The sequence below is a fragment of the Patiria miniata genome, unplaced genomic scaffold (genome assembly GCF_015706575.1).
Source record: "Patiria miniata isolate m_02_andy unplaced genomic scaffold, ASM1570657v1 HiC_scaffold_1, whole genome shotgun sequence".
In the NCBI taxonomy this organism is placed as follows: domain Eukaryota; kingdom Metazoa; phylum Echinodermata; class Asteroidea; order Valvatida; family Asterinidae; genus Patiria; species Patiria miniata.
The window spans coordinates 15818977-15833097 of record NW_024037047.1 but is presented as its reverse complement, the minus strand read 5'-3'; the positions used below and the strand labels follow the sequence as shown (position 1 = coordinate 15833097).

The following is a 14121-nucleotide window of genomic DNA, read 5'->3' as shown; positions in this document are numbered from 1 at the left end:
TGTATAGATTAAGCCCGAATTAAAATAGGTGATGACATTGATGATGTTGAAGATGTGTATGGGTTGTTGTTGTTGCTGCTGTTCTTTTTGCAATCCTGTCGGGGAATGGAAATCACCTCTTTTCAGGATTGTTTTGTTGGTTGATATATTGATATATGCTGAAAAAGGCGACCAGCTTGTAAAGTGCTTCGTGTTTTGTCATGCATGTACACTGACTCAATAACTAAATTTGTAGCTTTCAATGTGAGAAAGGCAGCCATTGGAGCATTGAAAAGGAAAAGTTCCAAGTGCTCTTCGCCCCTTTTTTCTTGTATTTCTGTGGAATGGGGGCAGTCGTCTCTTGGAATGCAATGTTTCTGGCAGAGTGTGAGATGGAAATTCCATCAAAGAGATCTTTCAATGTTTGTCCCATATGCTTTAGGCCAAAAAGCTCTTTCTGAAGCTTCATCACTTCCTCTGGAGTGTGTATGTTTTCGCCACCATCTTCATCGATTGCCTGATCCAAGATTCTCCTTTCGTATTCATATTGTCTCTTCATGTCTTCCATTGTAGTCAGAAGAGTGTCATTTCGGATTGCCTTTGATTTGTTTCTCTCTTGTTCAATAGACATGTCAAGATAGTCCCCAACTGCATCATTGTAGGGTATGAGAGCATTTGCTTTGAGGAATGAGCCATACTTGGCGCTAGTTTTCACGATGGTGTTTTCCTCTTTCTTCAATTCCGCATTTTTTGTATCAATTGCTTCTTTGAAAGCTTTCTTGGTTTCTATAGCGCTTTTCTTTTGATTGATTTGTGTTTGAACTTCTTCAGAAAGGAATTCCATGGAGAAAACCTGCAGGTCATACGTCATGTGCATATGAGTGGTGTAATGGTGACCACACTTCGTACAATTAGTCCCGCGTATGCACGCACAACCCTGTAGTCTTGCGTCATTTGTTGTTTGCGTTGGAATTCCGCTCAGACCACAATGCGGATGGCATTGTTGCTCGTATATTGTGTTTTGCATTCTACTTGCACCGATTGGGACATATCTGACACATTTTAAATCGGCACACACTGTTCTAGGATAGCTTAGCTCCACGCGCTTAAGGTCAAATCCAGAAAATTTCAGATTGGCTTTCAAGCTGTCCATATCTCTGTCGACCAGGTCAATTTGTGTCTTTGCTTCATTGCCTTCCTGTACATTTTGTTGGATTGTCTTGGCCACTTCTGCCAAAGGTTTGCTCATGGCAACGATGATTCTTCGAGCCTCATTCATACTCAAAGTGTTACGAATATTGTGAGGCCTCAAAGAGCTGATGTGCTTAAATAGCTTATTGGTTTCTGCAACAGACCAGTTCCAGCTTTCAGCATAAGCGTTTATCTCCCCTTGGCTGAATTCCACCCCGCTTTTCACACAAGCCAAAAAGCGGAAAGGCTCGTTATCAAAACAGAAGTAGTTGCTTGGAGTAGCTTGAATTCCAACCTGTTTGTCCCTGAGCTCTCTGTTGAGGATAGGCAAGGTGTCTCCAGGCTGGTAGAATGTACCTCGAGCATGGGTGAAGCAGAATACAATATTGTCTTTGGCTGACGAATGCAGATGGGCCAGGAGTTCTTGGATACAAAAGCGGAACATTGCTGTTAGACGTGCATTGTTCGGCTTGAGAAGTATGCACACAGCATGAATCTCCTCGTAGAAGGTCAGATGGGATAAAATATTGTCAAAGTTTTTCTTATCTTCTTGTATACCTTCAGTAGCTCCTATTCCTGGTGTGTCAATCAAGCGAACGATTTCCTCTCCTACACGGAAGACATAGGAACGAGGCTCTTTGGTTGCAGATTTTCCTACTTCCATGTTCTCATTGGTGTCACTTTCCCCAACCATTATCTTCTTTTGCTTCCCGTGTTGTGTAAAGGTGAAGGTGGACGGTATTAAAACCTGGAATTCCTTGGCATGCATAGCTTTTTCGAGATTAGCAAAATGAAGGTAGTTAATAAAACCGTTGATCCACGTAGATTTACCAACGCCTGTCTCACCCAGGATCAAGATGTTTAACTCCTTTATGGCCCGAAGATTTGACAACTCCGCAGAGAGAATATCGTGTGGGTACTTGACGTAGATTTTTCCGTGATTCTCATCATAACAACGCCAGAATGATTTGTTTGGCTCAGATTTTCCGCATTTGCAGTGAAACAGTTTATCTTCTATGCCATATTCAACCGACTCTCTGCATTTGTAACACTTCCAAGTGACAGGGTCTCCTGAACATTGACCATTTTCGCCCAAAGCATTTGGGCATCTTATCTGGACATATGCTCGGTTGTGTGGGCGCATTTGCTGGTAAACTGGTTCTGTGATTTTTATCAGACACATCTCAGAGTCTTCACCTTCTTTGGCGTACAGGTCTACCGATGTTTGAGCACCATTTACAAAGCTATGAATGGTTGTCTTCTTTTCGCCAGATGGCCAAATATCCTCTCTTAGGTCTTGGTCTACAACAATGAATTTGTAGTCCTCATCATGAGCATGTGTTTTTTGTAGTCGCAGAAAGAACTCCAGATTTTTCTCATCAAGATCGTTCTTTACATTCTCGTTGCCAGTCTTGTAGAGTACGTAGACCATTCTGCTGTCGTCCACGGTAACTTCGTATTTTTTCCCGATGTAGATGATTCCCTTCTTCTTCCATGATTTGATAGATTTTAATTTGTTCACATCGTTTTGAAACTCTCTAATGTGATCGTTGTATCCGGAAATGGAAAATGCCCCTGACACTTCTTTATCTAAGAATGCCTCGATTTTAGAGACATCTACAATACCCGACCTGACTTTCTTCACCAAATCTTGAAGCCTAGACTTGAAACCAGCTTCTTGCACAATGAACTCGTTTAAGGTATCATCGATCCTAGCTAGAGATCTTTCGGCGACAAATTCCCCGCTGGTATGCAGATCGTTTTGAATATCGTAGAGAAATTGTCTCTTTTTGGTGATTACTTCCACAACATGTGCACACTTTTTGATGATGTCGTCATTGATTGATGTGTATTGTATTTGAAGTTGTATCTCGAGGCTACACATCTTGACGACAGCATCCAGTCGCTTCAACGCGTAAAGCAATGGAACCCCCTTCCCTTTGTTTGTACCTTTAACTAGACTTGGGAGATTTCTCGCTAGTTCAACAGCACCTTCGAATGTCACGGGTAGATCCTTGTCAGAAGCCGACACATCGGCTTTGCATTTGAAGTTGAATTTTTTGTGATTTCCTTTGTTTTTATCATCATATGATGCTTTTGCAGACCCTTTGATATCAACCAAAACTTGGAGTTGATCAAGCTCTGCGCTCAAGTCCCCTTTGACTTCAGTGACATTTTTGTCTTCTTTGTTTTCGTACTCGCAGGTAACCGAGCAAACTGCTCCCCAATCAATAGCTACAACCACATGGGTTGCATCTACGGTTTGCATATTTGAAGGTGCCAGAATTTCCAGGTCGATCTTATCTTTATTCTGGCGAAGCATGATCTCTTCATTGACTGTTCTCAGCTTGTAGATTAGACTCATACTTTGAGCTCTAGCGCTCTTTCTTTGTTCCCCTAGGTAGGATCCTGATCCACTCAACTTGATCAGGCCGGCCAAGACACTCACCTGAAGCTCTGCCTCTACATTCAGTTTGCTGAATTTTTCCTGTAGGTTGTCTGACATCACAAGCTCTATCGAGGTATCCCCGAGATCCGTTGTATCAACTGCATCTTCTTCGAGCTTTGAGCCAAACAGAGTATCACCCTGAAAAAGAAATGAATGCCATGTTAGATTATATTCAGTTCTTAAATGTTTATTAATTGACCATTTCATCATTAATTTTAACACATGAGAGTTACGATCAGGCAAGGAAAAGATTGAAGCCATTGATGAGGCCATACACGTATAAAGAATACAACCGATCCAAACATATGACATCCGCATACCTTAAAATAAATGAAAATTTTGGTTTTCATACAATTCGCATCAAAAATCAACATTTCAACCGATTTCAGTTACACATTTTATGATGCAGGCTGAATTTTGATACAACTAAATTAGGCCGGGAGCTTGGTGGAGTTTAATTAACAATTTGAGCACAAAAGGTTTGATGCTACCAGACCATTGTCCGTCGAGGGTTAGTTCAGAAATGGCAAATCTTGAGTTGCCCTAGGTCGAATGGAGGTCAGGGGACCAACGTCAAATGTCCAAAGTTTCGAGTTTAATTAACATAATTTGGATAATTTTCACGCAATTTGTGGGCGTGGCTAAAAGTGTTAAGGGGTGGCGTGCATCAGTGGTTTGATTCAATTGTGACGAACATCGTGCATTTTTGTGGCAAAAACCACACCGATTGGCAGGCCTTGTTGAATTAAAAATGGGCTCAACATAATTATGTTTACGAGGGGGATCCATTTTGGAATTTGCCCATTGTAAGGGCGGAGTTTTACTTTGAAAGGGGTGCACAAATCCAGTGCCGTATCAGTCTTGTCCACGGGTTATTCTATGTAAATTGGACGTTTTCGTAGTTCATACAAATAAAAGAAACTTCCTACCAAAATATATTTTGCCCCGTTGTAGCGTGAATATCCGACTCCATGAAATGTGGACTCATTGGTTGTACTGCGCACGCGTGAGTACGATACTATGCTATTTTTAGGATCGTTTCGGGTGAGTGACCTGTCACGTGCGAGGGATCAACCAATAATAGGGAAATAGCGGTCCGATGTTCATAGGAGTCGAATTTTTATGTGACACCGGTAACTTTTATTGAAGCTGTCCAATTATTATTCATGTCAGTGTTCAGATCATCTTCTGAATGAGCTGTCGGCTTAAGTTCGTTGTTGCATAACATTACACAACAATCAAATGTCATGCCTTTTCAAATAAAGCTCCGATAACTGAGCTCAGTCAAGCGAAGGGAATGTATACCTCCGTGGACAAACAGGTTTCGCACATGAAATGTTCCAGTTGGCATAGCTCAACGACAAAATGTGCAAATGCAACGATTTTTTTTTCATCACATCTGCTTAAAGGTCAGTACTTTAATTGCTACTAATCGACAGTCAAAAAAACAAAACAAATAAAAATAGGTGAAATTTTCTGTCAAATGTGGGTGTCCTTTTTTTGAACCACCCTGTATGCACCACCCCTTTACATATTTAGGCATCGCCCATAATTTGGGAGGACAATGTCCAAGATTATTTCAAGGCATGGCATGTTTCTACTCCTTTCACCACTTGTTGAAAAATCCAGCTCCGCTCCCGAATCGACAAGATTCAAGTTGAATCCACCTCTTAACATGATTCTTTGACCGTTTTGGCTCTGCAAGCTGAATTTCATGCTCTTATTAAAAACTGGGCACGGTTTGGGTAAAATAAGGGGTCTAAGCAGCTCCACTTTTACCAGGATATACGTGTACATTTGTATACAGTATATATTTGAAATATATAGAAATACAACATTTAAATCATTCTTAGGTAACTTTATCTGTCTTTTATCCGTTCTTAAGTAGCATTTTTGGTATCAGGGGGTCAATCTCAACACTTTAATCCAAAACGGCACCTGTGCGTGACATTTAAATTAAATTCGAAACTTTGGACATTTGACCTTGGTCCCCTGACCCCCATCTGACCTAGGTCAACTCAAGAATGGCCATTTCTAAACTACCCCCTGACGGACAATGGCCTGGTAGCGTCAAACCTTTTGTGCTCAAATTGTTAATTCAACTCCACCTAGCTCCCGGTCTAAATGTTCATCTGGAGCTGGGCCAGGATAGGACAATGGAAATAGAGACCTTGTATGGGTGCACACTGGTAAAGATGACATGATGATCATCATTTTTCTTTGCAGCTTAAAGGGAACATGCAGTGGAAATTCAGCTCATCTTGTTTTCATGCACATTGATATGAATTGCAACAATACATACACGATCTTAATACTTGTTTTCATTGAAAGTGACAAGAAAGTGGTGGTTTTTTCAATTATTAGCAAATTCTTTCATCAACACATGCAAGATGGCGCTACTTTGATTTTGTCACACAAGGAACTCCTTGTCAAAAGTGCATATGAACTGTTAAAAATTAGTCCTTTAAACTTACCCACAAAAAAATGTTTTGAAAAATATTGACCACAGCTATTGTCCAAACAAGCTGTTAAACATTATAAATAAGTTTAAAAAAATTGAACTTACTCCCAAAAAAATGAAGAAAAGTTTTATATATATTTATACAAAATGCTATGGAGATACTACTGTTCTGCTTTGAATGACATCACGCTTTGGCTCATGAATATGGAAATTTTCATTAGCAAACCAACTAAAATGTTGAAATTTCTCCATTTTACTGCTACAAAGGAGGTAGAAAGTCATAGTTACATGGCAAGGAAGCTGTTTTAAATGTATTTAAGTCATACAAATCTTATTACATGTTCCCTTTAAATAACTGTGAGCGTTCTGAGTACATAAAAAAATTGAAGTATGGGCATTTAGCACTTGTGTCCGTGGGAATTTTAATACAGGGTTGCACCCTATAGAAAAATGGTCGCTCTGTGCAAGCGCTATGCCGCGGGCGAATTTCTTTCTCGTAGGCGGCATGCTTCAAAGTCATGAGTTCAATAGTTTGAACGGGCCAGTATGTTTATTCATAAAACACAACAATGATATCAGGAGCATTGTTGTTATTTAGTCAAACAGTTACCTTTAAAGCATTTTAAAGTACGAACATCGCCGAGCTACCACACAGTAGCCTAGTGGATAGCGGGTTGAGCTCTGGATACAAAGATCCCGGGTTCGAAAATTAATTAAAATCTTAACTAACATAATTAACGAATGGGCGAATTTGCGAAACGTGCCGTTTTGCGTTTTCACGAAGGGGCGGATTTCCGCACTCTATGGTATTAAGAATTTTCCAGTAAATAAGTACTGTAACGAACACGGCCGGGTCACGTCTGCACTGCGCGCTGCGTACGTGACACGCGCGTTGTACGTGTGTTAGTGGGCAACAAGCCAGGTTTTTCGCGGGCTTGTAGTAGCGCGCTCACTTTCCAGCTGGACGTCGGACTGAGAGGATCGTGCTAACGATTCGGACAGCTTGTGCGGCAGACCAGTGACTCGTGCAACTTATTTGACAGGACAGATGTAAATGGAATAAAGTGGAGTAAAGTTATATCGATCACAAGAAGAATTGTTCCTGAACCCAACATCTGTGTCCGTGTTTATTTTACTTTGCCATTTGTCTGTCTGTGTGCCGTCCACGTCCGTAGCTATTTGTCACAAGCACCCGACCTAATTTTCCCTAGCAAATCCGCCTTGAAAAGCCCTTGACCGCAACCAGACCCGTTACATTGGTGGCAGCGGCGGGATATGAACTCTTTTGTGTTATGATTTTAATCCAAGCTAGGCTTAGAACGTAGGTTGTAGTGAATTTTCAAACCAAATTACACCCCCCCCCCGTGTCCGACAAACCGCCCGGAGAACCAGCCAGCCGGCCGGAATACCAAGGCCGCCCGGAGAGTTAGACAGCTGGCCGGAATTCCAATGCCGCCCGGAGAGCCAGACAACCGGCCGGAATTCCAAAGCCGCCCGGAGAGCCAGCCGACCGGAATTCCAAAGCCGCCCGGAGAGCCAGCCGGCCGGAATTCCAAAGCCGCCCGGAGAGCCAGCCAACCGGAATTCCAAAGCCGCCCGGATCGAGAGCCAGACAGCTGGCCGGAATTCCAAAGCCGCCCGGAGAATCACAGAACCGGCCGGAAATCATAAAGCCGCTCAGAAAGACAGTCATTGTAGTCAGCTTAATAAATAAAAGACAGAATTAATTTTGCTGTGAGAGAAAGAACGATGGTCTTTGCGATGAACTGCGGAACGGACTTTTACATGCTTTCATCACCACAGGGACAAAGTCGGTTGTATAAGCTACTCACCAGAGAGTTAAAAGAGGTTGGTAAAGAAATTGAAACCCTGTCGGCAACTATAGCCAGCAAATATGAGTCAGTAAACACCAAAAGCATGCAACAGGAACCCAGTGGTGCTTCACAGCCGGACCAATATTTCTTGAATAGCGGAACTGACTCCGCTAGTCCCGGAATAGAGCAAGTGGCGCCTCGACAGAGCACCCCATATGGTGTTCCAGATTCCAGGATTTCCAGCCATGCCGCCGCAGGCTCCGAACCAAGGTTTAGCTATGTTCCTGATTCACCACCGATGGAGAGCTACCAACCTTTCCGGGCGGATCCAACCCAAAGTTTACCCAGTCGGTTCAGCGTACAACTGCCTAGGGACCACATCAGCCCCGATGCTTGCATAGAAAAGAACACCCATTTCGCAGAAGAGGTGCAGGTTGGAAAATCACGTGCTACAGACCACAGCGGAATCAATTTTGGACTGCGTTCTGACAAAATGCACTCCAGCAAATATAGTGATCGTCGTTCCACCGGCGAACAACTAGCGCCAGCTGACCTAGCCCCCGGTACCGGCAAGCCGGCCGGAATGAACCCATGGCATTAAGGTGTGCAGTCTGGAAATGCGAGCCCAGCCTTTGCAAATCACATGGAAGCTGACCATTCATCTTTGAATGCAGCGGCCGGAAATCGCCGTGACCTGATGGCCATAAATACCTCGACCCGCGAGTCTACCTCTGCTCACCAGAAACCAGGGCCGGCGCTGACCGAAATTTGTCCTCCTTTGCCTCAACTCACAGAGTATATGAGTTACAGTCCAGATAGAGAGCCAGGCCGTGCAGACAGAATTGCTGACGCTACGTGGCCTGTGATAGAACCTCCAGTGAGGTTTGCACCATTGGGGACGACCCTGTTTCCCGACCCGTCTTGCTACTTGCATGAGCCTGAGCGTAACCTAGGCAGGACACCAGATTTCTACACCAGCAGTCAGCCGCTTGCTAACTGTGACAACAGAACGGCACCTAGGCCTATCGCGAAACCGTTAGGAGGTTGTGAAAAAGTGTCAAGATTGAGTCCAATCCAAGGAACACCAACTGAGCCGACGGTAGATCGGGAAAAGCCTAGTCAGCCAAATGCAAAAATACCAAAAGGGAAAGACCAACCGCGGGAGAGACCTTTGATGAAACCAGACCGTTACGACAGAAAGACATCATGGACAGCTTACCACAAGCACTTTGAACTGTGCGCCGAACTGAACGGCTGGCGTGAGCGCGACAAACTTCAATACTTGGCAGTGTTGCTAAATGGTCCTGCTCAACAGATATTAGGTGGTTTGCCCAAGGAAACAACAAATGACTACAAATTGTTGGTAAAGGCTCTGCAGGCACGTTTCGACCCTAAGGGCAGACTGGAATTGCACAGAGCGCAACTAAGGAGCCGCAGGCAAAAGAACACAGAGAGCTTGGTGGAAATGGCTGAAGACATAAGGCGTTTGGTGGACAAAGTCTATGTCGATCTCTCGGCAGACAGCAGAGACCGCATGGGTAGGGATCATTTTCTAGACGCTCTACAAGACAGCGAAATCAGGATTTGGGTAATTCAAATGAGGACAACTACCCTTGACGACGCAGTGGCAGCGGCAGTTGAATTAGAAGCTTTACAAAAGGCCGAAAAGGCCCACAGCACCTTTGAGCCTAAGAAAGTACGGGCCGCCGCAGCACAGGTAATTCCAGAAGGGCAAAGCAGTAGTGATGCTCAGCAAACACCAACTGCCCTTCAACAACAAGTCCAAGAACTGGCAGACCAACTGCAAAAGTTGCGGAAGTCCATAAACACCCGAAACAAAGGCAAAAATCGAAGAGCCGATGGAAAGGGACCTAGGTGCAACAAGTGTGACGAATATGGTCACATAAAGCCAAATTGTCCCCAGCTTGCTAAGGACAGAAGTGAGGAGAAGGGGGAGGCGACAGTTCTAGTTTCAAACCCAACAAAACCCACCGGAAACTGTTCGGAGCTGTGTCTGTGGCCAAAGACGCAGCTATTAGGGAGGGGCCTACAAAAGATCTACTGAGCCGGAGTGTTACTGTTGTTGGAGAAGGATTGCACATGGACACTGTCATCAACGGAATGGACGTCGTAGCACTGATTGACACTGGGGCAACAGCGTTTATGCTGTCAGAGAAAGTCGTGAGTAAGTGGCTTTTCGAGGCCCAGGCTGGTATAACCAAATCTGATGTCCGGGTTCACCTCGCCGATGAAAAGGATTTGACAGTAATCGGAGAGGTACGAGCAGAACTCCAGTTGGGAGGTCAACTAATAGCACACAAGTTCATCATAGCTGATGTCAGCAATGACGTGCTACTGGGGCTTGACTTTCTACGGGAGGAGAATTGCATTATAGACATCAACGGGAAGAGTCTGAAGTGGAGGGGGACTGAACTCTCCCTAAGGGAAACAGCGGAGCCACTGCAGTGTTGCCGCGTGACTGTGAAGGAAACAGTTGTCCCACCACAGACTGAGATGGTTATAGTCGGGAGCCTTGGCGAAAGTGACGTAGGTGTGGCCTATGGGTTAATAGAGCCAACACCTGGAATGGTGCAAAGGGAGAACCTCATTGTGGCCTCGTCACTCGTGAGCACGACTGAAGAGACAGTGCCAGTAAGACTGTGGAATCCCACCAGTGACCATGTGACCCTCTACAAGGGTGCCACAGCAGGGACATTCCTGACAGTGGATGTAGGAGGGCCCGCCATTGACACAGAATCCGATCGGACAAATGTGATAGAGCGCGTTAACTTGGTCTCTACAGCTGAAAGCGAAGCAGGCTACCAGGACGTAGAAGTTGCGGTACCAGCTCATCTTCAAACTCTTTATGAGCAAGGCTCTAAAGAGATAGGCGCCTGGCAAAGAATGCAACTCAAGAATTGCTGGTCAGGTATCAAAATCAGTTTTCTGCCAACTCGGAAGACTTAGGTTGTACAAAGCTAGCTAAGCACCGTATCGAAACAGGATCTGCCACTCCCATTAAGCAACCGGCAAGGCGACTGCCAATCCGACAAAAAGGGCCGTAGTGGAAGAGGAAATTCAGTCGATGCTGAAGAAGGGAATCATCAAGCCGAGTTCTGGACCGTGGGCTTCACCAGTCGTGTTAGTCCGGAAAAAGGACGGCAGTGTACGGTTCTGCGTGGATTATCGCCGCCTAAATGCAGTGACTCGAAAAGATGCATACCCGATTCCATGCATAGACGACACCATAGACACGTTGTCGGGTTCCAAGTACTTTACAACCTTGGACCTTGCCTCAGGTTACTGGCAACTGCCAATGGATGAATACCACAAAGACAAGACGGCATTTGCAGCCCACTGCGGCCTTTACCAGTTCGAGGTAATGCCCTTTGGGCTGTGTAATGCCCCGTCCACATTCGAAAGACTCATGGAGGGGGTCCTCCGTGGTCTGCAATGGCAGACCTGCTTGGTCTATCTTGATGATATAATTGTCTACAGCCGGACATTTGACGAACATCTTGAACGCCTGCAGCAGATACTGGCCCGCATTCAGGAAGCTGGATTTAAACTTCAGCCAAAAAAATGCCATGTGCTGCAGCGACAGGTTTCCTACCTAAGTCACATTGTGTCAAACGAGGGCGTCATGACAGATCCCGAAAAAGTTCAGAAAGTACAGAATTGGCCAGTCCCGAGCAACTTACACGAAGTCCGTAGTTTCCTCGGTCTCGCGTCCTATTATCGCCGCTTTGTGCCAAGTTTCGCTGAGCTTGACAGACTCCTCCACAGACTTACTGAAAAGGGCAATGTTTTTGTCTGGTCCAATGAATGTCATGTGGCGTTTGATGCTCTGAAGCTTCGACTGATCTCCTCGCCAGTCCTTGCGTATCCCTCAGCGACCGGCGAATTCATCTTAGACAAAGACGCCAGCGATTATGGAATCGGGGCCGTATTATCACAGAGGTAGGACGGAACTGAAAAGGTCATAGCTTACGCCAGTAGAGCCTTAACGAAAAGCGAAAGAAACTACTGCGTAACGAGAAAGGAACTGCTCGCACTGGTGTTCTTCGTAAAGCACTTCCGGCCTTACCTGTATGGTTATAGGTTCAAGCTCCGGACGGACCACGGCGCGTTAAGATGGTTATTTGGATTCAAGGAACACGTTGGGCAGGTGGCGAGGTGGCTTCAGGTTTTGGCGGAGTACGATTTTCAGATCGAACACCGACCCGGGCGCAGGCATGGGAACGCGGATGCCATGTCCAGGATGCCGTGCAGGCAGTGTGGATGGGTTCCTGGTGAAGTCACTGATTATGATGAGGTAAAGAGTGACTGCCCCACTACCGAAGTACTGTTGCCATCTAAGCCAGGAATGGAGCCTTCAGCAAATGACCAGCAGACGGACATGCCACAAAGTAAGGAAGGAAGCAGCAGTCCAACAAGGGAACTGTCGATAAGGCTTGCCGTTGCCCGGGTTGTGGAGCCAAACTGGCTGCAAAGCATGACCACTCAAACGTTGCGCCAACAGCAATTACAAGATCGAAGCCTTGGGATGATTATCAGGTGGATCGAGTCGAAAGAACCAAAACCAAAATGGACAGAAGTCTCTCCGGAGAGCGCCGAGTTAAAGAGCATGTGGGGTGCCTGGGATCAACTTTGCCTTCGGGAGGGTGCATTGCACAAGAAGTGGGAAGACGATACCGGCGATGAAGTCCGTTACCGCCTTGTCGTACCCCGACAACTGCAAAAGGAAGTTTTGCAACAGCTACATAACTCACCGACTGGAGGGCACCTTGGTGCCAAGAAGCTGTACGAGAAGGCGAAAGCACGATTCTACTGGTCAAAGATGAAGGAGTCCGTGGATCTGTGGTGCAGAAAATGCCTAGAATGTGCCAAACAAAAACTACCGGCTAAACACCAGAAGGCATTTTTAAAGCAGCAAATCTTTGGTGTGCCACTGGAGAGAGTGGCGTTAGATATTACAGGACCACTACCAGTGACGAACGAGGGTAACCGGTACATTTTGGTGATCTCTGACTATTTTTCAAAGTGGACCGAAGCATATCCGATGGCCTCCATGGATGCAAGGACAGTTGCCGAAATCTTCGTGAAGGAGTTCGTCTGTAGATTTGGAACTCCCCACCAACTTCATAGTGATCAAGGAAGACAGTTCGAAAGCCGGTGGTTCCAGGAGATTTGTGCCTTACTTGGAATCGATAAGACGAGGACAACCGACCCCCTTTCACCCACAGAGCGATGGTCAGGTCGAACGTTTTAACACGACGCTAAAGACCATGCTATCCTCATATATAGCGGCTAATTAGAAGGACTGGGACAATCACGTTCCGTTAGTCACGATGGCATATCGTGCCTCAGTGCACGAAAGTACTGGCCTGACGCCAAACCGGATGCTGTTCGGAAGAGAGGTGGAGCTCCCGCTGGACTTGATGTGCAGTTTCCCGCCAGAATCCAACAGAGTGCCCATAGACTATGTAGAAGACCTGCGGGACAAGTTTGATGCCATCCATGAGTTAGCCAGAGAACAACTCAAGAAATCGGCCAAATACCAGCGCCGCAACTACAACCACAAAGCCAAAAAAGGGCGCTACGAGATTGGCGGAGCCGTTATGGAGAGGGTGGGAACAAAGAAAGTCGGCCTTTCCCCCAAACTGCAGCCGAAATGGGACGGCCCTCTTCTTATCACCAAGGTACTCAGTGATGTACTTGTCCGAGTCCAGAAAAGTGCCCGACACAAGCCAAGAGTGCTTCACGTCAATCGGTTGAAGCCATTCCAAGGTGACGTAGACCGAACGTGGTTAAAACCACAGACGGGTGAACACAGGGCAGTACCAAACCCCGGAGATAATTCATCACCGCATAGCCCGGAGGACAACGACTCCGATATTGATGGGCTCAGTGACAATTGCCCTGATTGTGACGACCAGGAGAATGACGATGTCTGTGGAGGAGACCGAGGACCCGACCTTATAGGCCCAGAGAATAACAGTCAATTTGAGGCCCCGGACAGACCCGCTAGTTCCAAGCCAATTTCTCAAGATGAGGGTGGTCCCCTGGCTTTGCAATGTAACCCAGTAGTAGAAGTAAGGCCCAAACGGCCTCGGCGGCCCCCGCAGCGGTATGGAGAATGGCAGTTATAGCCTATCATGCAGACAAGCATGTACATGTACATGTACATAACCAGAGGTTCTTTTCGTTTATTTCATTTCAGAAAG

At 45.8% G+C, this 14121-nt stretch overlaps 1 protein-coding gene across 1 annotated transcript; it reads right to left on the bottom strand.

Annotated features, from left to right (window-relative positions):
• Positions 1–238: 238 nt before the first annotated feature.
• Positions 239–7773, bottom strand: LOC119730820. The gene is made up of 2 exons (XM_038203860.1): positions 7660–7773; positions 239–3757 (listed from the first exon to the last, which is right to left on the bottom strand). Exons 1-2 carry the CDS (start codon positions 7771–7773, stop codon positions 239–241), a joined length of 3633 nt encoding a protein of 1210 aa, XP_038059788.1.
• Positions 7774–14121: the final 6348 nt, after the last annotated feature.

Coding starts and splice junctions, on each gene's coding strand:
- LOC119730820 (XM_038203860.1), bottom strand. CDS start 7,773: ATGACTGTCTTTCTGAGCGGCTTTATGATTTCCGGCCGGTTCTGTGAT. Junction 3,758..7,659: donor CGGGCGGCTTTGGAATTCCG/GTTGGCTGGCTC, acceptor TTTCTTTTTCAG/GGTGATACTCTGTTTGGCTC.